Source organism: Centroberyx affinis, unplaced genomic scaffold, assembly GCF_046629955.1.
Source record: "Centroberyx affinis isolate AG114_WGS23_722 - 3 ecotype Tasmania unplaced genomic scaffold, CSIRO-AGI_Caff_v1 ptg001135l_1, whole genome shotgun sequence".
Lineage (NCBI taxonomy): Eukaryota > Metazoa > Chordata > Actinopteri > Beryciformes > Berycidae > Centroberyx > Centroberyx affinis.
In genome coordinates, this window is record NW_027279672.1 from 1 (window position 1) to 15,087 (window position 15,087).

General features: G+C 45.4%; 1 protein-coding gene across 1 annotated transcript; it reads right to left on the reverse strand.

Moving 5' to 3' along the window:
- Positions 1-2,088: 2,088 nt before the first annotated feature.
- LOC139648004 (endothelin-converting enzyme-like 1) lies at positions 2,089-6,707 on the reverse strand (the record flags this gene model as incomplete). Its single annotated transcript, XM_071524025.1, has 5 exons — positions 5,847-6,707; positions 5,144-5,212; positions 4,695-4,805; positions 4,498-4,590; positions 2,089-2,213 (listed from the first exon to the last, which is right to left on the reverse strand). Coding segments are annotated over exons 1-5 (1,256 nt in total), but the record flags the coding sequence as incomplete, so codon positions are not given.
- Between the last annotated feature and the right edge of the window lie 8,380 nt (positions 6,708-15,087).

Consider the following 15,087-nt stretch of genomic DNA (forward strand, 5'->3'; position numbering starts at 1 on the left):
TTGATCAATTGCTTTGGCCTGGCAGAACAGGCCAAAGCAATTGATCAACAAGTGCAAGGATTATCAGTAGATTGTTTTCCTCATTCAACATAAAGCAGGAGGAAACACCGCAAAGTCTGTTCATTTATTGGTCATTTCTTCTCCTCTTTTCAGGTATGAAGTACTAAATTATGCTTCATATAACCAGAATTGAATAATATTATTTGTGTGTAAACATGTGTGAGTCTAGCTAAGCAGGTTACTTGAATGTTTGTGTGAAATTTATACGAGTTGAGGCAGCTAGTTATATGTTAGCACTCCAGTTAGGAGCGCTACAAGGCTCCTGTATAGAACGCACATGGCAGCTCACAGTCAATGTGGCCAGTTGTTGTAATCAGTGTTGAAAGTGTAGAAAGTCGCCAGATGACGTCACATGATAATTTGCATATCAATATACACTATAAGGCTGCACTTGTTATGCATGCCACGGCGTAGCCCGTTTTAATATTAAGTGCTGACTCCGCCCACCCGGGCCAGTTTCGGTGTACGCCGGTAGCAATTACAAGTGGACCCTATCCTACAGTCCCTGCTCTCAGCAGAGGGAGGAGGGATATGCTGTGTGTGGGAAACTCTGTGATCATCAGACCTCTCTGGATTAGACAAGCAAGTAGAGCAAACCGGCATCAGCCATACCAATTTATTGCCAAATGCTTTGGGATTCAACACATTAACATTGCTTCCCATGGTCAGAAAAAGTCGCCAGATTTGTTGCTAGTCTCTTTCGAGAAATAAAGTCACCAGGAGGTCTGAAAAGTCACTAAGTCTAGCGACAAAGTCGCCAAGTTGGCAACACTGGTCGTAATGTATGTGATTTATGTGATGTAAGAGTATTGTTGTTTATGATACTGCTGATGTTTAACTTTAGAATTATTAGTAATAGCATAGCATGTAAATGTCATATTGGGATTGGTGAAACTGAAATTTATGTTAGGAAACAATTTAAAATGTCTTGTATTTTATTTTTACGTTCATCGAACAAAGCGACTGAGGTGGAAACAGAGCAGAGTCTCCCCTTTATCATCTCCACCATGGTCCCACTGGTTTACTGTAATTATGCCAGCCTCACAATTAATCTGACAACAAGATATTGATATTTAAAAATGCTACACATAGCAATCAATATGACCTTTTATTAAAAATCAGATATGAGCCAGTCAGTGGCGTCCACCTCTGATACGATGGATTTGATGCAGTTTGTCTTATTACATATAATTACTCAGTAACACACTGGTTGTCTATGGGAAGCCCTTAACCTGTCCTTATGACTATCAGAGCATGTAAGTACAGTATGGTGAGTTGGCAAGTGTGAAATGGGGAGTGGAGGTAATAAAATTACCACTGCAGAACGTAGCCACAACATCATGAGCTGGTAAGTCATGAAATTACCAAAAAGCCTGAACGGGTTACGCTGGTATAGAGCCAGACCCGCAGCCGGTCACAGATCAACCGGTCCAGCAGCCTGTCATACAGCCATACAGCCAGGCAGCGTGTGTATTGAAATGTTGAGCGGTGTTGTGTGTTGGTGTGTAGAGCACGGTGACTATTGGCGAGCTGTCAGTGCCTCTAACACATCCTGACATGAAGCAGCCCTCTACAGCCACCTCTGGAGTCTGTCAAGAAGAAGAGAGAATGTGTGTGTGTGTGTGTGTGTGTGGGGGGGAGATGCGGGTGTGGATCAATAATAATCAGCTGCAGTAGCGCTGGAAGTTCACCCGGCAGTGACTTACCTCCGACACACACACACACACACACACACACACACACACACAAATGCACCCAAATACATGCACAGCAGCTCTCAAAAACAAATCCATAGACCCCTTGACACTGCATTGTTACCCAAACTGTAGTGACAGCCCGAAACCAAAGACACCACACACACACGCACACACACACACACACGCACACGCACTAAACAACTCAAACAAAAGCGCTTACACACGCTCAAAAAGTACGAACTCACGAATGCATGAGTCTCATTTCATTGATTTTCCATACACCTCAGTGCCCTCCGCTCACCCCCCCCCGCCCCATCCCTCTTCCATTTACCTCTTCGAAGTCGTCTTGATGATATCGGACACTTTCTGTATGTAGTCGGTGGCCAGCACTACTATCTCCTCGTCTTCTGAGAAGTTGTCGTGGAAGATTCTGTCCAGCAAGCGTTTCCAGTGAAGCTATGGGGAGGGAATGATAATGTTTTGGTTTTCAGAAGAGTCATGCGGTTTACTTTCTCAAAGAAAAAAAAAAAAACAGAAAAAAAAACAACCTCTCCCTCTGCCTCGTATCTGTCTGCGTGCAGCCTATCCCGAACAGCCTCGAGATTCCACTGCAGTTCATTTGCATTTACTTGGCATCTCCAGTCTGAACACGATTCATTTGGAAAACCTTGGAGGAAATCTTGACCACATACTGTGCAGCGAGAGGCGGCCGGTCAGAGATGAGTTCTAATATGGTCGCTTCCAACTTGAGCATATACAAAAACATATAGAGTATATATGGGAAAAACAGACATTCAAAAGTTTGATTTCGCATTTAACCCTACCGTTTGCCGCTACAGTGCAAGTGCTGGTCTGTGGCAGATGATGGATTTGGACATGGATCGGTTCACTTTGGAGACATTTTGGTCATTTCATTCTGAGACGTTCACACTGACATGAAAAATGACTTGCTGACTAATTCTCCATATCATAATGTGCAGCTATTTAACAATAAATACCAACAAATGTATAGCAAAAATCTTCCTGGAAAACTGTATTTTCTTTTTTAGTGGTTTCTTTATGGTATCCCTAGGTGTACATAGAAATTCAACCAATAATCCCATCACATACACTACCAGTCAAAAATTTGGACCCACCTGATTGAATGTACTATGTTTTTCATTCTCTTAAAGCCATTTTGATCTAAAGCCAAATGTGTTTCTTAGACAAATATAAATAGTGAAGTTGATGCCTATGTATGAATTTCTTTCCAAAGCCTTTGTCTTTCCATCAAGGCAAAGGGCGGCTACTTTAAAGAATCTAAAATATAAGATAGTTCTGATTTGTTTAACACTTTTCTGGTCACTGCACAATTCCATTAGTGTTATTTCATAGTGTTGATGTCTGTACTATTATTCTAAAATGTGGAAAAATGCGTATGCCCAAACGTTTGACTGGTAGTGTATATCCCACCCCATCATATAACCCAGTTGATATATGTTGAATTATGAAACCAATACACCCTTGAAATGCTGTTTCCTTGTGACTTTAAGTAGATTTCAACAATGAAATCAAACTCTAGCTTCTATATTTCACATATATTTGTTTTGCATATACTCAAGGAGGGAGGACATTGCATCATTTGAGCAGCCGCCTCTCGCTGCACGGTATGTGGCCCAGATTTCCTCCCAAGGTTTCTCCCGGGCCGAGCTCAGACTCGAGCTGCGAGGAAATGCAAATGAATTGCAGCGACATGTCCGGTGCCATTTGGCAACTTTTCTCTCACTGTCTGTCCCTCTTTCCCTCTCTCTCTTTCACTCTATTCTATTCACGCTCACGTTCAGACGTTTCTCGTTTTCTTGGATGGAAAACTAAAAGCGGAGACTCTTTATAGCCTCTCTCTCGGTCCGTGCCCAGTTTCCATCTCTCCTCCCTTCCTTCCTTCCTCCATCCATCCCTCCCTCGACCGTGAAATATCTCGAGGATTCTCCATCGTTTTTCCTGCCGCTGCTCTACAAAGTGCCTCCTCCTTTTCTTCTTTTCTCCCTTCTTCTCCTCCTCCTCTATACCTCCTGTCTCCCCGTCACTCCCTCTCTCTCTCTCTCTCCCCTCCGTCCTTCACCCCCCCCCCGCACCGCACCCCACCCCCCCTCCTCCCGTCCCCCCGTGTCCCCTCATTTTCTCCTTCTCAATTCTCGTTTTCTCTCCACCTCCCTCTCTCATTCCCTCCCTCAATCTCCCCCCTGTCTACCCCCGCAGGGCGGACAGCTTCTCTGAGCCACGGAGGCCTCTCTGTCTGTGTATGTGTGTGTGTATGTGTGTGTGTGTGTGTGTGTGACTGACTGTGTGTGTGTGTGTGTGTGTGTGTAGAGCGCTTCGCCAGTCACGGAACCACCCCCCACCCACCCTCTCTCCCTCGGTGCGCTCACACACTCGTCACACTCCTTAAAATGCTCGGCTGGAGTTCAAATCTTAATCCATCACGTCTGCTTCTACCGAGAATACATTCACACGCGCACACACACACACACACACACACACACACACACACACACACACACACGCAGGCACACACACAGACACACTTGCAAATGCACATCATGACAATCGAAATGACAGTACACACAGCACGCAGTGGCAATAGAAATGAAGTTGCCTTGACTGAAGCCTGTGAATGACGTGTATGTATATGTGCCCTGTGTGTGTGTGTGTGTGTGTGTGTGTGTGTGTGTGTGTGTGTGTGTGTGTGTACAGTACTCACATTGGGAGCAATGCGCTGTAGTTGTCTGAGGGTGATGCGGTTGTACATGGTGCTGATGTCCTTTCTTTGGTCATCATACTCTGACACAGTGATCTGGATAGAGGATGGAGGGGATGTTACTGAATGCAACACACACACACACCCACACACACCCACACACACACACACACACACACACACAGATGTCATCCACTCACATTGGCCAGGCGGGTCTCCAGCTGTAGAATCTCCTTGGACTTCTGCGTGGCGTTGTGAGCTCCCAGCATGCTCAGCAAGCGCTCCATCAGGGCCTTGTAGGCCGCCAAGATCTGTGCACCGAGAGGGTCACGATTACATCATCAGTAATGGACAGGAGGAGGCCGCGGCACCATTAGTGCCGGCCGGCGGCGGGGTGACATGTGGCAAAGTGGACAGGATAACAAAAGCACAGTGGGTGACAACAGGAAAACAGGTGGATGGATGGAGAGACGAGTTGATAGAGGCACAGATGGGACGGAGGGGAGCAGAGAAGGAAGGAAGGAGGGAGGGAGGGTAGAATGGACAGAAGGAAGGCGTGAAGAAAGGAATGAAGGAGAGAGGGATGAAGGGAGAGAACGAAGGCGGGAGGAGGAGGGCGAGTTAAAGACGGAGGGAAAGAAGCATTTACCTTAACACTGTCCTCATCCTGACCCAGGTATAGGCTTCTTTCAGGTAGAGTGAGCCCCTCCTGATCGATCTGCACACACACACACACACACACACACACACACACACACACAGATTCAAAATCGCATAATCAAATCTTTTCTGGCATGTAAACACATTGTTAAGAGCAGTGGGCTGGTAGACATATGGTCAACAGATGCACATTCGAAGGATTTGTTAATATGTGCAATAACAAATGGCACACACAATGTAACACATGTAATACAGCCAATATTTCAAACAACGACTATCAAACATATGTTAGACGTGAGAATACAGTGAATACATAATGTCCACACTAGGGTAGATCGACATATTGTTTGCTGATACTGTATATCGGACTGATACTGGTCATTGATATGATGGAGGTTCCTTCCTGACCAGTTAGGGAGGATTTTCCTCAACAGTCTGTAAAAGCTGCAGTGAAACCTGCCTCACTCTGTCTGAAGGAGCTGCTAACCCACCTAACAGAATTTCATTAGTATGACTTTCAATGGAGAGTTTTAGTGTCCCATGATGGTCTGAATGCAGTTTCAGAGGCTTTTCCACCCTACCAAGAATAAAATCCTTGGGGAAACACTAAATACCTAATATTTAAACACATACATTCACAAACTTCCACTCCACAGTCTCCCCGCCCCCAACACACCCCCGCTCGTTCTCACCCTGATAGCGTTCCTGGAGGAGTTCTTGTCGTCCACGTTGACGGTGAGGGAGAAGAACACGGCGGTGCTGTACACCCCCTGGGTCCTGTACAGCAGCTCGTTGAAGTCCGGCCTCTGGGGGGCGCCCTCCGTCTCCCAGCCAGCACCTCCGGGAGGCGCCCCCACCAGGTCCCAGCCCCCGCAGCCGTCGATCACCTCGGTCATGGGGTCGGAGCCCAGCTTGTCGATCTCCTGGATGTTGACGCAGGACCGGTAGAACTCCTTCACCTTGCGTTCGGCCGAGTCGCGCCCGCGCCTCCGTATGGGCTCCAGCAGGAGGCGCCGCAGCTTCTCCTCGTTGTGCTCCCCGATGGCGGTGATGATGCCGTAGCTGAGCTTGTCCTCCGGGATGCCGTGACGCCTCAGCCACCCCCCGCAGGCGAAGGAGTAGAAGTCCTGGCAGGGCTGGATGGTCGGGTCGATGTTGGCCTGGACGAAGCGCGCCGCCCGCAGGAGGGAGCGCTTGCGCTGGCAGTCCTGCCGGCAGTGCGGGTCCTGCTGGGCCTCCAGGGAAATGTACTTGAGCGCCAGCATGCTGCCCAGGATGACGCACATCCCCGCCGCGAACACCAGCGCCGACAGGAGGCAGATCTCCCTCCGGCTCCAGCGGGGAAGCCCGCCGCTGTTGCCGACGCCGCTCAGATCTCGGTTTTTCCCGCCCGACCCGCCCCCGCCCCGGCCGCGCCCCACGTGGCGGTCCAGGCTGCCGCCCAGGTGGAGGGTCATGCCGTTGCTGAGGACGTCGCTGCTGTAGCGCCCGCCGTATTTTACTTCCTGGAACTCGTCGTAGTGGGCGGTTAGCGAGTAGGTCTTCTCCATGGCAACAGGCTGTAGTTGCTGTTACTAGGTGAGAAGTCACTAGCAGAAGGGTGTAGGGAGGAAGGGATGTAAGAGGAGTGATTTCTGTATTCACAGTGCAGCCATGGTCTGCTTGTGCTGAGACAAAGAGAGGGAGCCCACTACAGGGCAAAAGGGGGAATGAAGTTCAAATGCCTTTGGGCTCCTTTAAGCGAAGTCCCCTTTATTCTTTCCAAATCAAAAGCCGGCAGAGAACCGTCGTGCATGTGTTACCTCTCGGGTCCTGCCTCCTCTCTCTCTCATCCTCTTTCCCTCTGGTCCCTCTCCATTCGTTCTCCTCTCGTCCCTCGCTCCAACCGGTCGTGGGTCACCTGTCGATATAAATAGCAGTGAGGTAGGGGAGGGGCCGAGTAGGAGAGCGAAAGGAAATTGAAATCCGTGATTACAACAGTAGAGGATGACACAGGGACACCGTCTGTTTTGACACCCGTTTTTTTTTTGTGCTTTCTCTCAGTCTGTCGTTTACTGCCTGAAGCTGTTTGCATTGATCGGTGATAGCCATCCGTCAGTAAGACGATGTTACTGGGTGACTCATGGCTTATAGGGTGGATCGATGGAAACAAGAAAAGAGAGGTGAGGAGAGGATAGGAGCATGGGCCTCAACCGGGTATGGCAAGGTGACAAGACATAAGTCGCTAGAAATCCTTATATCCTATTCCTAGACTCTTCCAGACTGACAACTGACTCATTGGTCAGCTGACCCATTGTTTAAACCATGTGTGGGTGTTTCTTTGTTTTTACCCTTATGAAGTATACTTATTAGCTCTTCTCTGCATTCTTCTTGATTAACAATTAGCTCATTGATCAACTGATTAAGTGTCTTTTCAATTGTGTCTCTGTTGCTCGCTACCACTGCTGATGAATGCTGTTTGAAGCTGCAGTGCGTAGGTTGCAGCAGCTTCTAACATGTTCTAGGCCATTTAACAAAGACTTTTAAACTTTTTTTGTGAATGCCTTAGAACTCCCTTTTTTCTGTGACTACTTTGTTAAAGAGCGCCACTACAGTTCTATGTTTTCACACCGTTGAAGCACATCTTGTACTTTTTGCTTTGGCTAGAACTGGAAGCCACATTTAAAAAAGAAATCACTTCAGGGGAGCATTCAGGTCTACAGTTTCCTCTAAGCTGATAGTTTGCTGATCTACAGCTAATAATTTATCACATTGACCAAATAATATCTTGCCAGTCATCTTTGCCCCCGGAAATTTAGTCAATATACGAAGTCAAAATTTTGATGGTGAATTAGATTAGATGCAGGGACTTTGCCATAGCTTAGGGTTTAGTGAATTGATGCCCCTGGAAAGGAGAAGGGATGGGGAGAAAAATGATGAGGGAAATGCAAAAGAAAGGAGAGGAAAAAAGAGAGATGAAACAGCTTGAGAGAACAGCAGCACTTACGTAGGGGAGGACGAGTTGTGAAGGTAAAAGTCGAAAAGGAGGGAAGAGGAGGCGCAGCCAGAAAGACAGAGGGCGAATCTGTCTATATGCATTTTCTCATCAAACCACACACACACACACACACACACACACACACACACACACACACACACACACACACACACACCTACAGCGCAGCGAGCATCAGGTGATCCTCCATGGAGATTTTGAGGGAATAACAAGTGATCACATTACGAGCAGCTGCTAAATTCAAATCACATACGCACACATCCTGAAGTGTATTCATCCATACCTAGGGCTTTTAACACAAAGGCATATAACATACTGGATTCAGAACACGTACACACACACACACACACACACACACACACACACACACACACAGTATCATAGCTGTCTGCCCTCTGCCTAACTCTTGTTGATCCATCCCACATGAGCTGCAGGCAATATCACAGGCTGCAGACAGAGTGACTGATAAATTGTTTTTGGGATGCCGTCTGAGTGTGAGTTTGCATGCTTTTGTGTGTGTGTGTGTGTGTGTGTGTGTGTGTGTGTGTGTGTGTGTTGTGTGCGTGTGTTTTCAGTGGCTGGACACAGTGAACTTGCTGAAAGCCTTGAAGGCGATCTGTGAAAATTGATCCCTGCTATCTCCTCTGAGAATAGCAAACTTCAGCACTGATGTCTTTAACAAGCTGTCCTCGACTTATGGGACTCGCGTGTATGCAGATCCAAGGCTGTGTGAGTGAACCAGAGGGAGGGAGGAGGAAAGAAAGAAAGAAAGACAATGAAAGAATTGCACATAGGCAAGCAACCACCAGAGAGAAAGGAACAGAAAAAGAAAGAAAAACAGACAAGCAACACAAGAAAGAAAGTGAGAAAGAAAGAAAGAAAGAAAGAAAGAAAGAAAGAGAATGAAAATAGGCAAGCAACCACAAGAGAGAAAGGAATAGAAAAATAAAGACAGAAGAAGACAGACAAGCAACACAAGATAGTGAGTAAAAGAGAAAGAGAGAAAGAAAGAAAGAGAGAAAGAAAGAAAGTAAGAAAGACAGAAAGAAAGAAAGTAAATTACCACAAAAAAGAAAGAAAATCACATGGGCAAGCAACATGCATTGACTTGATGTTCTTTCATGAAACATCCCACAACAAAATGGAGGAGAAACGAGCATCACCTTTAAAAACAAGCAAAAGAAAGAGAGAAAGAGAGTTAAACGGAGAGAGACGGGAATGGGACTCTGTGGGAAGCGGTAATTAAAGTCTTGAGGGAGTGGGGGAAGAATGGATGGATGGATGGATGGACGGATGGATGGATGGTGGGGGGTTAGAGCATTGTGTTTTGCTAGGAGTGAGGGAAGGAAAGTGGAGGACGGTGTTTCTCAGTGACGTGTCATCATCCATCCATCCTATCATCCATCAACCCTCTGCCTGTTTGTCTCACACACACACACACACAAACACACACACACACACATTATTGCAAACATACAGTATTTATGGAAACGTTGATATCCAGTCAGTGTCTATCTGCATTTTGCATTCGTTCATACAAAAGCAAATACTTGTGTAGTTGCCTCCATATATTATAACGCAAATATTATCGGATTGCTGTTCAAAATATATGCATTCTGTCCATGCAACTTCTCTCTCTCTCTCTCTCTCTCTCTCTCTCTCTCTCTCTCTCTCTTTCAAACACACACATACACTTTCTCTCCTGTCAAAACTCCTTTAGCATTACAGTAAATTATGATACACACACTCACTCACTCACACACACCTATCACACTCGCAGTGGACAGACAGTGTATGGCTAATGGATTGGATCTTGTGGGTACCATCACTGGGAAAGGCATGCCTGATGAATGGCTATTTACCAAACATGACAGGGCCTAATATCTGAGAGTTATACTAATACTGCCGCGCACGCCACTCACACACTCCGCGCGTACACGCACGTGCACACACACACTTACAGAATGTGCATCAAAAGCACACCCCTGGTGATGCATAGCGCCTTGTCAGCTGTCAAGCATTTCCCATACATCATCCCTCCAGCAAAAGACAATCACTTATTCACTTATAGCAGGGGTTCTCAAAGTGGGGTCTGGGGACCCCCGGGGGTCCTGGAGGGGCTGCCAGGGGGAGAGAGACAGAGAGAGAGTTATTCAAACCAAATGATCCAAAGTACTTTTGACGCACAAAGCCGACTGCAGGCTTGGAAGGCTGGATCTTTCCTCTTGCTTCCCTAACCGCTCATAATAAATCCTCCAACAGGATCAATAGATAATCAATAGGCAGAGGCCTCCAAGGGGTCAGGTTCACATCAATGTTGTAAAGGCTTTGCAGTTGCATTACAGATTTCTCAGCATTCGCAGATGGCCCCATCATGTAGGTCCACTGGAGAATTAGCTGTGTGCAAACGGCTCAATATTTAATAACCCGGGCTACAAAAAGAGAGATATCTAAAAAAAAGAGAGCCATGGTGTGGGTGGGTCCAAGTAAAAGTGAACGGTTTGATCATGTGGATTTGTTTGGAGAATCAGGTTACTGTGACACACTGTAAACTGTCTTGTCAAGCCTGGTCTCCTGAAATTTTGTGAAATGAGCACAGTGTCTTAAAATGCAAATAATGTGCTCTGTGCACAGAAATTGAGAAAAATGTTTCCCCACCATGAAAGGATTACAAGCAGACATAACCAGAAACAGGTAGTAGTCTGACATTCATTGAACTAGCATGGTGGAGGTCAGATGGGCGTATACTTACCTGAACTCCAGCGACCCAGGGTCGTTGTGACATAATCATTTAGGGGTGAAGGAATGTAATTTTCACATAATTTGAGTCCACAACACATAGCTCCTTTGGTCCTAATCCCTTTAGCTTAGTTCATTTAACCCTAGTTGTTTAGTACTAGCCTCTACTGCAAAGCACTGTGAAGTTGTAGCTTGAGAAGGTTCAGCTCAGTTAACCTGAACAAATGTGTGCTCCAAGTGAAAAGTGAGAGAAATATGTTTTCCCACCACGAAAGGATTATCTGAAAGAGGCACGATAGAAATAAGTAGTCTGACACTGAAATAAATAGCTTAAAATTCTAACTAACACAAAGAAGATTTCTACTGTGAGTTTTAATTTTTAGCTTAGGTTTTTGTTATTTAATCATGACCAAAACCTTTACTTAACCTTAACCAAAGTTGTTTTAGTTGCCCAAACTTAACTGTTAGCTAACCTTTTCACGTGGCTATTGTCACATAATCTAATTTGTGGTGGAGGAATGTAATCTTCATCTTCAATTTGTGTCTACAACACATGGTCTGCGTTTCAGAATTCATGCTCATTTCACAAAATTTTATGAGACCAGGTTGACGCTAACTTAGCAAAGCAACTAATGTGAACAGGCAGTTACTAGAAACTACTAGCTATAGCCACCTAACGTTAGCTAGTGTGCAAATCAGATGTGTAAACAATTGGATTGTAATAGTTAGCTAACCAGATATCATGGTTAGCGATCTAAAAAGCTGACATTATCTAAACACAAAATCGGTCAGATGTATCTGTGATGAAATGGTCAGTTCCCAGTAAAAAACAGCACAGAAATTAACCATGTCTATTAAGTACTGTTGATATAACCAAGTCGTGTAACTTTAGAAATGCAATCAACTGCTCTTAGCCATTGTTGCCAACAGCTGTGGACCACCAATATGGCTGCCAGAGGAAGTGTTGCCAACCCTCTTCCAAGGAAGGTAGTTTTTTGTGGTTCAAAAAGATTCCAAGTAGCAAAATTTGTATATCATTATATTTGCTGCAGCTCCCACTCTCGGAGGCGAGGGGCTACACTGTGATCAGACCTCTTTGGATTTGACAAGCAAGTAGCTGAAATGTACATGCATCAGCATCACCTGTACCGATTTATCGCCAAATGCTTTGGCAGTCAACACGTGGTTCATGGTCCAATAAAATAGCTACCTTTGTCGCTAGTCACTTTTGAGAATAAAGTTGCGGGGGGGGGGGGGGGGCTGAAAAGTCACGAAATCTAGCAACAAAGTCGCCAAGTTGGCAACAGTTGCCAGAGGGTATTTTACCAAGATCATGTTTTGAAGATAACCCAGTCAATTATAAAAATCTGGCCTACCTTCTGGTTCTGTAAAGTTTGGCATTATCACCATGCATCTCCTCAGGCAGTTTAGCCTCACAGAGAGTATAATGCATTATGCAGCGACTGATCTGTTTTAGACCTGAGTTGTTTTCCCCAAATACTAATCATTACAAAAATATTAATTTTCACTCTGGATGTTAACATCACTTTCCATAAATATGTAGGCTAATTTGATCCAAATACCCCTCAGATATTTTGAATGGAAGATATTTGCAACAGATAGCCATTAACTCACAACTTTTCCATTAACACAAATTCACTGAGATTAAAATCTGGTCTGCATGTTCTCTCCGGTTTCTTCCCAGTCCAAAGACATACAGGTCATGTGAACTGAAGACTCTAATGTGAATTTGAGCGTGAGTGTTTGTGTGTCTATATAGCCCCTTTCACACATGCAGCCTGTTGTGTGAAAAGGAGCCGGTGTCGAAATGCCAGTAAATCAGTTCTGCCAATTTCACTGCTCAAGACGTCGTAACTTTACTAGTAAAGTTCTGTATCGACTGTTTGTGTGAACGATGCCGTAACATTAACGGCACGAGCAGCACAACCATCTGTTGTCAAACTGCAGGAGGGAAATACAACCGACTATACAACGGACTGCTGCTTTACTTTTTGACTAACATGTAGAATTGGACAGACAGAGATTAGCCCGTTGTGTTTTCAAACTGCAGTGACTCCAGCGGTTAAACGTAATTTCCATAAAATTACAACAGTGGAATTTAACGGTATTGCCAGTATTGTGTGAATTTTCCGGGTATCATGTGTGAAAGGGGCTTATGTGATTGTCTGTCTATGTGTCAGCTGTGTGATGGACTGATGACCTGTCCAGGGTGTTTCCCTGCCTTCCGCAATTATGCATGCAAGCATAGCCTCCAGCCCCCCATGTGACCCTGAATAGGAATCAGCTGGTATGTAAAATGAATGAATGAATGAATTATTTTTGCTGCCGCACTACTACAACGTTTCGTGGAGCCCAGAAAGACAGGCTTTGTGGGAACTCTCTGCTTTTATCTCCTCTCAGGCGAGTTACGTCACCTGAAAGCCCTCTAGGAATGGGTTTATTATCCTCTAATCAAAGCGGTTACGCCGCCTGCCCCGACAGCTTCACGCCATTCAGCGGGTTCAGCGCAGGAGTCGCTCCCCTCGAGCCTTATCACCGGTCACCAGGGGCTGCAGTGGAGTGCTTCAGTGTGTTGTACGGGCTTCAGCATTGGACACGGAATCAGCTCTACACTCAAAACAAGAAAAAGGGTCCGATATAGTACCAGGAAAAGGTTGTTAGGCTTTTGCCATAGAGGAACCCCTTTTTGGTGCTATAAAGAATGATTTAAGTGTTGTATATTTATGGAATGTCCCATATCAGCAGCATTAAAAGAACTTTTTAAGAACCACACTGGTTTCTTTATTCTTATTTCCATTTTTTTTTATTGAGGGTTATTGAGTCATTACAGTTCTATAACCACTACCCTAACCAAAGACCCCTTGAAGAATCCTCCTTTTTCTGTGTACATCTGATCATAGACAATCGCTTGAGGATGACAGCTTCCCTAGACAGCCACTCAGACATGCCCATGCCTATGTACTGCATGTATGGAATCTCATCTCTCTCTCTCTCTCTCTCTCTCTCTCTCTCACACACACACACACACACACACACACACACACACACACACACACACACACACACACACACACACAGCTTGCATGGCTGCTGTAACTCCATTAACCTGATGGGATAACTCCCTACCCTCGATACGTTCTGGAGAGACGGTTACACCGAACTCCATTAAAAAAAAACTGCAAATTAAACGCCTCCTTGCTTATCAAACGTGCACAGCGCCCACAGCATTACTAAAGACCTTTCTCGAATCGTTAGGCTCTTCTGGTAAATTCGGGAGACAAGTCACCCGCCAAGTAGCACTTAATTACAGTACAGTCTCAATAATTAGACCTGGTTTCCACCGCCCTCCACGATGTCATACTTTGGAGGAAGATTGTGGGAATGGGATCGGCGAGCCAATTATAAAAGTTACATTTTTGTTGAAATAAGCGCCGCTTGATGGGTTGGAAATATGCCGAATATAATAGTGGATCCTACTGATTCGTTAAAGGTCTTAAGTCATGTTCTACGAGGTGTGTCTGTTTGCCGATAGGCAAAGCAGCCTTAAATTGCCAAGATTTTGAACTGAGTTTGGTATACTTCTTCTCAGAGCGCGGCACGTATCCGGGCTAAGGTAGACGGAGCAATGGAGCAGACAGGCTAGGCTGGGGGTGTCGGAGTCAATATAGAGAGCAGTTAAGCAAAGTGTAATTTAATTCAAACTTTTTTACGGCTAGCCTACACGACAGAGCAAAAACTCTTGGTGCGTGAAGGCGCATACTTTACTGTACTGTGGGTGTAAAAAAGTGGGCAGACCCACGGGTGTAGGCTATACAAATAATAATTACTTACACTTACAGCCTAGCCTATATTCAATTCTGGCGAGTGGTGAGTTCAGGTGAGATAAGATAAACTTTATTGTCCCTGCAGGGAAATGTGTCTTGGACATCGTGGACATCAGCAGCACCAAGCACATAAAAACAGCACATGAACGGCAGCAAACAGCAGCCTATATAACATCATCCACCCGTCACCACGGGACAGATAGACACAGTATAGGCTACACCCAAGCAATTAGATAAAGACACAACATCCACACAAAGTGGTGAAAAAAAATCAGTCCACTGTCGTTCAGCAGTCATTCAAAGTAATTCCCATCCGACAGATAGTGTCACCGCATCCATCCAATTTATATTCTC